Source organism: Tarenaya hassleriana, unplaced genomic scaffold, assembly GCF_000463585.1.
Source record: "Tarenaya hassleriana unplaced genomic scaffold, ASM46358v1 Cleome25, whole genome shotgun sequence".
NCBI classification, from domain to species: Eukaryota; Viridiplantae; Streptophyta; class Magnoliopsida; order Brassicales; family Cleomaceae; genus Tarenaya; species Tarenaya hassleriana.
Window position 1 is genome coordinate 1,434,032 of NW_010965775.1, and position 9,966 is coordinate 1,443,997.

At 34.6% G+C, this 9,966-nt stretch overlaps 4 protein-coding genes across 4 annotated transcripts; all 4 read left to right on the forward strand.

Moving 5' to 3' along the window:
* Positions 1-904, forward strand: LOC104816438. Its single transcript, XM_010545270.2, has one exon. The coding sequence runs from the start codon at positions 269-271 to the stop codon at positions 701-703; it is 435 nt and encodes a 144-aa protein (XP_010543572.1). The 5' UTR covers positions 1-268; the 3' UTR covers positions 704-904.
* A 1,010-nt stretch (positions 905-1,914) lies between these two features.
* Positions 1,915-3,906, forward strand: LOC104816436 (desiccation protectant protein Lea14 homolog). Its single transcript, XM_010545269.2, has 3 exons — positions 1,915-2,209; positions 2,712-2,875; positions 3,621-3,906. The coding sequence occupies exons 1-3, from the start codon at positions 2,087-2,089 to the stop codon at positions 3,859-3,861; spliced, it is 528 nt and encodes a 175-aa protein (XP_010543571.1). The 5' UTR covers positions 1,915-2,086; the 3' UTR covers positions 3,862-3,906.
* Positions 3,907-5,782: 1,876 nt separating this feature from the next.
* Positions 5,783-6,298, forward strand: LOC104816675 (pumilio homolog 15-like). The gene is made up of 2 exons (XM_010545607.1): positions 5,783-5,908; positions 5,996-6,298. Exons 1-2 carry the CDS (start codon positions 5,783-5,785, stop codon positions 6,296-6,298), a joined length of 429 nt encoding a protein of 142 aa, XP_010543909.1.
* Positions 6,299-7,209: 911 nt separating this feature from the next.
* On the forward strand, positions 7,210-7,719 carry LOC104816678. Its single transcript, XM_010545608.1, has 2 exons — positions 7,210-7,302; positions 7,417-7,719. Exons 1-2 carry the CDS (start codon positions 7,210-7,212, stop codon positions 7,717-7,719), a joined length of 396 nt encoding a protein of 131 aa, XP_010543910.1.
* Positions 7,720-9,966: the final 2,247 nt, after the last annotated feature.

The following is a 9,966-nucleotide window of genomic DNA, read 5'->3' on the forward strand; positions in this document are numbered from 1 at the left end:
ATATAACCATAAGGCAACATCTTCTTCCACAGGATGATACTGTTTTCTATTCTCAGCAGTTGACGGCTCTCGTTAATTTTGGCAAAACTGTTAGATTAGTTCTTAAATCAAGAAACTAAATAAAGGAAACGCTAGAAGATTCATAACGCACAATCTGCTAAAACATATATACATATACATATATATACATACAATCACGCACCTATATATCCCTATATAAACACCCCTCAACCCTCCATCTCTCTAGGGCGAAGTTTGCAAATCGAGAATGGGAGGAATGGCTTTCAGATGGATGATTCTGGTAATAGTTGCTGCCTCTGTCATTGAGCTGAACGATGCGACCGAAGATCCGTTTTCGACTCAAAACACGGTGGTGGTCAAGAACCTGCTGAGTATCAACAAGAACCTCAAAGTCCACTGCAGGTCCAAGGACAACGACTTGGGCGTCCGTATACTGACGAGCCTTCACAACGCTTACGTGTTCCATTTCGACGACAACATGTTCGGGACGACCTTGTTCTGGTGCAACGTGTGGCATGGCCGTAATTTCGAGCACCACCAGGTGTTCGAAGCTTATAAAGCCAAGTGGTATACCAGATTCAGTCAATTGTACGCGTGGGAGGCGAGAGACAACGGTATCTACTTTGGTCATAATGAGCAAGTTCCTGTTTTCAAGTACGCTTGGGATGTTCCACACAAGTGATTTGGAGAGAAAATCTCTCTCTCTCTCTCTCTCTCTCTCTCTCTCTCTCTCTAGATCTCTCTCTCTAGATCTCTCTCTCGTTTGGGTATGAGTTGTTTTGGTTGGTGATGAAATTACCATGCGATGTATGCTCGAGAAGAATCATTATCATGTATTCGAATGCTTTATATATGGATTAATGTGAGCCTAATTATCTTCATATGCCTTGTATATATTGTTTATTTTCTTTTTATGAATTCTTGAATATGATCGTGTAGATAGACGATGACCAAAAAAAAAAAGAATATGTCGTATATTGCAATTAGATTCACAAGAGTACACAACAAATTAATTTTTGTTTCGGTTTTTTGTCCTTTACAATATTTTTTTTTCTTGAATCTCCTCAATGATATCAGTTTACCACGAGTTTACATGTTTTTACTATGTTCGGAAATTAAACAATACAATATTTTTGTATTAATTAATTTAGATTCTTCATGCTTATATCTATAATATTGAATCATATTTAAGGTAATATTGACAAGGAAAACCTACACTAAAAAGCAAACTTTGGATTCTTTGCACGATTTGGATGGCATTAGTCCTTAAAATGTCTTTGGTGGAATTTACTTAATTTGTTTTTGTTTTTGTTTCCATTTTATAATTTCCTTCTATTTAGAAAGAGCCAACGAAAGGACAATTAGGGCTAATTAAACCATATTCTGTTTTTAATAAAGAGGAAAACGTACGCTATCTCATTAATAATTTGAAAAAGTTAAAACATTGCAGCATTTATTTATAAGAAAAAAAAATCTAAATATTTTCTTTTGTGAATATGAAAACCTCTTTGAAAGGTTTCCATACGAATTTGGAAAGATTTGCAACATCTTAGTTGAAGAAGATATATAATAACCTCAAGGTCATATATATATATATGATTGGACATGTTTAGAGAATTGAGTTGATTTTTTCAGCAAATTTTTGGCCAAATAATTGGACTATATATAAACGGACATTATATAACAATGAAATTGAAAGAACACTAAGAGGAGGAATATTTGTGTTTATATAAATAGTTATTTGATGTTATAACAACTATTTATATAAATCTTTTATAGCAAGATAAATCTAATATCTAGATTTTTCTAACACAGTCTTACTTTTTTCTAACCATAATTGTTTAGATTTTTTTCACAAATATAGAGATATATTTAAATAAATTTCCAACAATGTGGGATAATGAATTAGGAATGTATTTGTTCAAACTTCTATTTTATTGGATTGTGCTTATCTAAAATTAAAATCTAATTGCAATGTCAAGTACGCTTTATGTCTTTAAGTACCTGAACTCTTTAAAAAAAATATACAAATAATACTCAAACCAAAAAAGAAAAAGAAAAAAACATGATCAGTTTCAAATGTATTTGTCTGGTTGTTCTTGCATCATGTATGGCGGCGGTGAACGGCGTCGAACCCAACGCTACGGAGATTAGAAACAACACGAGGAGCAGCGACAATAACCTCGAGGTTCCATTATTTAATTTAATTTAATTTAATTAATTAGCCGTTCGTTTACCCAACCTAGGTAGATTAACCGATGAAACGAGGATGTATAAAACGTATTTTCCACCACGAGTTCGAAATTCAAGTTGAGGAGAAAAGTGTAATTTAAATCACATTGTTTGCTTCCGGCTCCGCAATTAGACTGTAACTCGACCCACGATACCCGATTACCAAAAAAAAAATTATCCCTTCATTTTTTTACATATGACATTTTAATTGTTCCATGTACGTATGGATTTCTTTTTTTTGGTATGAACATATGGATTTCTTATATATGAAAATTATTAAAAGCCATAATAACAAACACATCCATTCAATTCAATCATCAGCGTTCCAACTTCCAACCCATATACACACGCATTATAATGTCATATGAATTTGAAGAACAATATATAAAATAATTTATACATCATAATATATGACGTACATGTATAATAATAATTTTTTTAAAAATGAAACGGAGCAGGTGACGGCGTTATCTCTGTTACCAACGGCAGAGGTTGTAGGCTTGGAGGTGAAGAAGGTGACTCTCCACTCGGTCGAGTTCCTGGCCAAAGTCTCCGTCCATAACCCTTTGCTCTTCCCCATTCCCCTCACCGACATCGTTTTCAACCTCACCTCCGCCGACAGGTAATTAAAAACGTTATATTATACATTCTCCATATATTTATATTTTATTAGTTTCAAATATATATATGTTATATATGATCTTATATATATAATCCATCGCAAGCTAGAGTTAGGTGTGTTACAAAAGGTTGTATGACCGTATCTAATCCGAATTTGATATAGAAATCGCATGTGTATGATTCTTTTCTTCTTCAAAAATTGAACCCAAACCGAGTATAAAAGTAAGCGTTTTGAGTTTCGGTTCGGTGTTTATCAAGTTTGGTTTGGGAACGATTTGATTAGTTCTATACAAAATTATACCAAACTATAGAACCGAATATTGTTAATCAGCTCGGTTTTAGTATCGGTTCGGTTCGGTATTGTCATACATGTATCAAATAAGAACCAAAAAGTGATGTTGAAATATACATGCATACATAAGACTAGATAATTCGGATTTTGATTCAGAATTTATCATGTTCTGGTCAATATTTATAGGGTTATATGTGCTAAGTAACGGTTTATTCGGTTCTACAAAAATTGTACCAAAATAGAAATGAGTATCATTCGGTTGGATTTCGATTCGAAACTATATTTATGAATAAAAAAAGATCACCCCTAGAGAAAATAAAACTCGAAAAAACTATAGAAAACGAACATTCTTAGACATAAAAAAATGAATCTGAATCGAAACTAGTATAAAAAAAAAACAAACCGAATATAATTTTTCGATAACCTGATAACGAATATAACGGAATCTGTACAGAGAACTGGTGAGTGGAAACGTAACGGATGCAGGGAAGTTGAAAGCGATGGGGGACACGGTCGTGGACGTGACGATGTCGGTTCCGTACAAGGCGTTGATCAGTCTGGTTCGAGATATTTTCAAGGACTGGGACATTGACTACGAACTCAAGATCGGCCTCATCATTCGGGTTCCTGTCTTGGGCAAGTTTACCATTCCCTTGTCTAAGAAGGGCGAGATCAAGCTCCCTCATTTTATTTAATTTGGTTAAGCAAAATAAAAAACTTTTATCAATATTCCCTCCGTTTAATTTTATGTCGTTTAGAATAATTTTTTTTTATTAAATAAATGAGGTTATCAGATTTTCCATATAATTTTTATTTTGAATTGTTGATAGTAAATGTGATTTGGAATTTCCACAAGGCCGTAGAGAGGATGATACAGTTTTCTATTTTCAACATTATCTTCAGGAGGACTCTTGTTTTAGGAAAAGCTGTTGGGTTTAGGGCTCAATTAAACCAATAAACTAAATAAAGTAAACGTTAAAATATTTTTATTTAATGCAAAATCTCTCTGTCGCTATATATATATACACACCCCAGTAGGCTTTAGGAGAAGGGAGAGAAAAAAACAACAAAAACATGTTCCAAAGACTGAGTTTCAAATGTATGTTCGTGATCGTGCTTGCTTCGTGTATCGCGGCGAGAGGCGGCGTGGAAGCCAATGACATAGTCATCAGGAACAGCCTGAAGAGCAACAAGAACCTCAGGGTCCATTGCAAGTCCAAGGACAACGATATAGGTTCTCGTGTTGTGGGTCCTTTCCGAAGCTACGAATTCAGTTTCAATGATAACATATTCGGGACGACGCTCTTCTGGGGGGGAATGTCCATCGCCAAGAATATAATGCGGATGATCTGCCAATCCAGTGTATCAAAGGTACCTTACTCAAGTCAACTTTGATCAGGCCCTTTGAGGGGAGTCTCTCCTGCAAAAAATCTGCAATGAGTTCTGTAGCTAAGAGGATATTCTCGGAGATGGAGCGCCCTGGCACAAACGCCGTCTGGTTCAATAGGATTGCTTGATCAAGGATAGTGTGCAACTTCTTGGCCAGGATCCGGGAGATGACCTTGTAGGTGGTATTGCAACAAGACAATAAATGTTTCTGGAAATTATTTCAGGAAATGGAAATGATTTAATTGAGAAACCCTTTTGAACAATCTCTCTCCCTCTCTCTCTCTCTATATATATATATATATGATAAAACGGGTGTCAATTTAGGATCAAGGTCTGAAGCCCAGCCCGACCCAACCTGAAAATTAGCGGATTTCAGGTCTAAGTTTTTCAGTCCGAAAAAAATTTGGCTTTCAGACCATGCTCAAATCAGGCTTCGAGCTTGATTCAGATCGGTCCAATCTACCAATATTTTAAAAAAAATAAAAAAATAAAAAATAACATTTATAAAGGAAATTATGCAGGCCAGGTCGGATTTAGTTGCATAGGCCCAATTGTTGAGATATGATCATATGAAATATATATGACAGAGAGAACTTCTCTTAATACAATTCAATTTGCAATTTTTTATTTATTTATTTTAAATTTGCTCTAATAATGTAAGGCTATATATATATAATCTTTTGGTTTTACCCAAAACAGACAAGAAAAAAGACATTATTTTTTGGGGACTTAAATTCCTTACAATTTTGAAAATGGTTCTAAAAGTTTTGTGTTGGCTCCAATATGCCACCTCATGGCCGATCGGATATTTCAGATTTCGCCCTTTTTTTTTCAACTCGGTTATTTTCGGATCCAGATTTTTTAGGGTTTAGGAAAAAAAATTATTTGTTTCGAATATAATCACTTTTTTTTGGTAATGCTAAAAATTCAGTCACGAAAGAACGTGATAAACCATCCGATTCCACGTAATAACCTACAAATGAGGAAGAGAAACAGATAGTCAAACAATGGAAATAGGATCACTACAATGGAAATGATTGAAAAAACAAACCATTTCTGTGGTCAAACAATCGAAAAAGGCAGCGCATGATTTCTAACCTTTTCGGACCGTCACTTTTGCATGCATGCACGCACCCAAATCAACTATATATAAACACTTGAATTCCGACCAGAGAGATGATACGTTTTCATTACAAAAACAAGAACATCGATCGATATATCAAAACAATGATCCGAGCATCGATCGTCGTGATCGTTCTCGGGCTATGCATCGTTCACAATGACGCGGGATTTCTCAATCCAAAGAAATGGGTCTACCTAGTAAACAATTTGGAGCACAACAAGAACCTAAAGGTTTAGACTTTATATATTTTGTTTTCCAGATATCGTACATAATCGTTTGTTTTGAATAACGAGAAATCCGGCGATTCTCTGTCACAGGTCCATTGCAAATCTAAGGACGACGATCTGGGCTACCCGATCGTGCCTCCTAAAGGATCGTTCAAATTCACGTTCAACAGCAGAGTGTTCGGGATTACGCTCTTCTGGTGCCACATGTGGCAAGGGCCGAACTTCAAACACCACCAAGTGTTCGAGGCGTACAATGGCAAGTACCATATGCATCATCAGATGATATGGGAAGCAAGAGAAGATGGGATCTATTACTCCGAGAACCGGAAAACTTATAAGCTCAAATATCTTTGGGATGCTCCCCACAAACTAAGTGAGCTTTCGTCCGACTGATCGATCGATCGATCGCTCCAATCCTTGAATCTATACGAGATATTATGGTGTGCAATTTGATTCGGTTTGCTATGAATCCGTTCATATTGTAACGTTTTATTCGGGTTAAATAAGTTTATAAGAGAACCCCTTTGTCATAAGCATTTAAAGTCTATATTCACGAAATATCAGTTACATAACATTGTTTTTTTCTGTCAACAAATAATGTTTTTAATATCAACTTACATATGCACATCCATGAAGGCATATATATGCACAAAACTTTGATAGATATTCGAAATAATATAAACATAAAATATTCGAATAGAGAATATCACCTTATCTAAAAATCTCAACTTAAACAGAAATACAGTCAAATATATATATACACAAATATATACGAAATAATAGAACGCATAACCAACAAGCCTAACCTTCTTTCACATACTTTGATATTCAATTTCTATATTTGGCCATCGACGGTCTCTTCAGTTTTCCCCCCTTTGTTTCGGACAACCCGTTGTATAGTTTTTTTTGTTAACGGTAAATCGTATAAATATAAATGTTTTACAAAGTTGTTAAGGGTAACCCGTTGTATAGTTGCGAATCAAGAAACTGAAAAAAGAGGAAAATTAGATAAATTAAGATGGTAACATAACAAATGGCACATTCATGTAAAATCATTACATAGAGATACATATCTATACACCTGTCTATATCTATAAATAGTTTCAAACTCTCTAGGATAAATACTACTAACAAATTAAGAGAAAACAATTCCATATCCATACAATGGACTCGAAGTGCATCGTCCTCGTGATCATTGATTGCCCTATGATACGTTTTCATTATACATAAACACCTAAACTCCGACTAGAGAGATAATAAGTTTTCATTACAAAAACAAGGACATTGATCGATATATCGAAACAATGATCCGAGCATTGATAGTCGTGATCATTCTCGGGCTATGCATCGTTCACAACGATGCGGGATTTCTCAATCCGAAAAAATGGGTCTACCTAGTAAATAATTTGGAGCATAACAAGAACCTAAAGGTTTATTAGATTTCATTTTATTTTCAGATATCGTAATCGTTTGTTTTGAATAACGAGAACTCCATCGATTCTCTATTACAGGTCCATTGCAAATCTAAGGACGACGATCTGGGCTACCCGATCGTGCCTCCTAAAGGATCGTTTAATTTCACGTTCAACAGCAGAGTGTTCGGGATTACACTCTTCTGGTGCCACATGTGGCAAGGGCCGAACTTCAAACACCACCAAGTGTTCGAGGGGTACAATGGCAAGTACCATATATATCATCAGATGATATGGGAAGCAAGAGAAGATGGGATCTATTACTCCGAGAACTGGAAAACTTATAAACTCAAATATCTTTGGGATGCTCCCCACAAGCTAAGTGAGCATTCCTCCGACTGACCGATCGATCACTCCAATCCTTGAATCTATATGAGATATTATATATTGTGTGTAATTTGATCATGTTTCTCTGATCTATATTATAGAAAACTTTAAATGAAAATCTGCATAATATTGAGTATTTATTAATAATTGATAAAAAAAAACCACGTCAAAATATCCAAAATACCCTTCTTTTGTTAAAACTACTTCTGTACATACCCTTCTCCAGATGTGACCATGTGACCAAACACACTGTATGTTCACATTGGTCACAACGTTAAATTTATGATAATTTCACCAAGTGATTAGTGTGATATGTAAGGTGTGACCATGGTGACTTGGTGTGATCATCATAAATTTAACGTTATGACCAATGTGACCACCGTGTGACCATATAGTTATTTTTATCACATGATCATATTTGGAGGAGGGTATATGCAAATAGTTTTAGCAAAATGAGGGTATTTTGGATAATGCCCCTATTAAAACAAAATTTAAATGTTATTGCTTTGGAATGATTTGTTTGATGTGTTTCCATTCATGTTTTCTTTTCCTCTATACCTTATATGTTAGAGTTTATCAATCTACTATTGAATTCGCTATAACAATCATAGTTATTATCTATAGATATAAAATTGAAAAAATATATATTTTATCGATAAAAATGGCCACGAACTGAACTGAACCAAATTGAATTCAATATAACAACCAGAAAATTATTATTGTTGTTCTAAAAATCAGATAATCATATTCCAATATAATCGAACCAAATTCGAATCGAAATCCAAAATGACCCCACTAATAACCACACTAAAATAATTATTTATGAGGTAGATAAATTATTTAGTTTATACTTTACAATGATGTGTACACACCAAAATAATCGAAATTTTATTCTCATTATTAATATCACTTTATTATACCTGATTAATTTTCTACATATTTTATTGAGGGCATTATAAAAAATATCTTTACTTTGTTATTTTTACTTACCCATGTGATCCGAAATATAGTGTGGTCACATATTGATCTCATTGCTCATAACGTTAAACTTATGACGTTTTAATCAAATGATTAGTAAGATATACGAGGTATGAACATAATGAATTAGTGTGATCATTATAAACTTAACGTTATAATCAATAAAATCAAAATATGACCCAAAATATATTTTGGATCCCATGTTGGAGGAGGATATGTATTGAAGGATATGTATTGAAGTAAAAATAACAAAGTAAACGTATTTTTGATATAATGTCGTTTTAATATCGAAATCGTATATATTTCGCATTCGAATATCCAAGCTTCGTAAAATGGATGAAATGTCGGTTTATTTGGTCAATTTTTTTTTTAACTTTGACCAAAATCATCTCATCTTTTATTTTTCCAAATTCAAGTATCAAAATATGAAATATAAAATTCAACCCAGAAATCATGGAACAAGTTTACACATCATCAACAAGAACCTAAAAGTCCATTGCAAGTCTGTGACACCCGCATCCCGCTTACGCTTGTGCCACGTAGATAAATAAAATCACGATTGAAAAATTTCGAAATGTAAAATCGCGGGAAGATTAAAACATTCATTTTAATTATAATACAGCGGAAGACATTATAAAATAAAGAAATACATTTGTACACGTACTTGAAGATACCAGTATATAGTACGAATGGTGAATTGTATAATACGAGAGTCTAAAGATCACCACTCTTTATTTTCAAAAATAAAGTATGACAAAATAATTATACATGATCTGGATAGTCCAATTGTCACTGGAACCCACGTCTGCCTCAGTCACTATTGTTGCTCACGACCTGAAACGTTGCGTAACAACGTCCTAAGCTATGTGCTTAGGGAGGAATTCGGGTGTAACCCGAGATTTCTATTTTTATTGAAAACGGCCAAGCAATATAGTCAATACTATAATATACAAGCGACGAGAAATATCAATCAAATCAATCATCGTTAAAATCAATCAGCAATCTCAAACAAATCCGTCAATCGTCTCTACGTGTATCTCACACGTAGGTAATTCAACAACTCATTCATGCCTGTGTCGAACACGAGGCGCAACAGTCCAAGCAAAATCGTTTGCGAGGACCTCAAGTGATCTTCATACTCCTCATCGGTCACCGATATCACGACTCTCGGTACCGGTCATCTCCATACTCACTCCAGACATCGATCCCCGATGCCGCCGACTGCCGGGCAAAGCAGCTCTATGCTAACTCCCCCTCGCCGACCATCCGCCTCGGAAAATACTC

What these genes read in the sequence shown, in the direction of transcription:
- LOC104816438 (XM_010545270.2), top strand. Translation starts at nt 269, where the DNA reads ATGGGAGGAATGGCTTTCAGATGGATGATTCTGGTAATAGTTGCTGCC.
- LOC104816436 (XM_010545269.2), top strand. Translation starts at nt 2,087, where the DNA reads ATGATCAGTTTCAAATGTATTTGTCTGGTTGTTCTTGCATCATGTATG. An exon ending in GCAGCGACAATAACCTCGAG is followed by an intron (nt 2,210 to 2,711) that starts GTTCCATTATTT and finishes GAAACGGAGCAG; the next exon opens with GTGACGGCGTTATCTCTGTT. An exon ending in AACCTCACCTCCGCCGACAG is followed by an intron (nt 2,876 to 3,620) that starts GTAATTAAAAAC and finishes GAATCTGTACAG; the next exon opens with AGAACTGGTGAGTGGAAACG.
- LOC104816675 (XM_010545607.1), top strand. Translation starts at nt 5,783, where the DNA reads ATGATCCGAGCATCGATCGTCGTGATCGTTCTCGGGCTATGCATCGTT. An exon ending in AGCACAACAAGAACCTAAAG is followed by an intron (nt 5,909 to 5,995) that starts GTTTAGACTTTA and finishes TCTCTGTCACAG; the next exon opens with GTCCATTGCAAATCTAAGGA.
- LOC104816678 (XM_010545608.1), top strand. Translation starts at nt 7,210, where the DNA reads ATGATCCGAGCATTGATAGTCGTGATCATTCTCGGGCTATGCATCGTT. An exon ending in CGAAAAAATGGGTCTACCTA is followed by an intron (nt 7,303 to 7,416) that starts GTAAATAATTTG and finishes TCTCTATTACAG; the next exon opens with GTCCATTGCAAATCTAAGGA.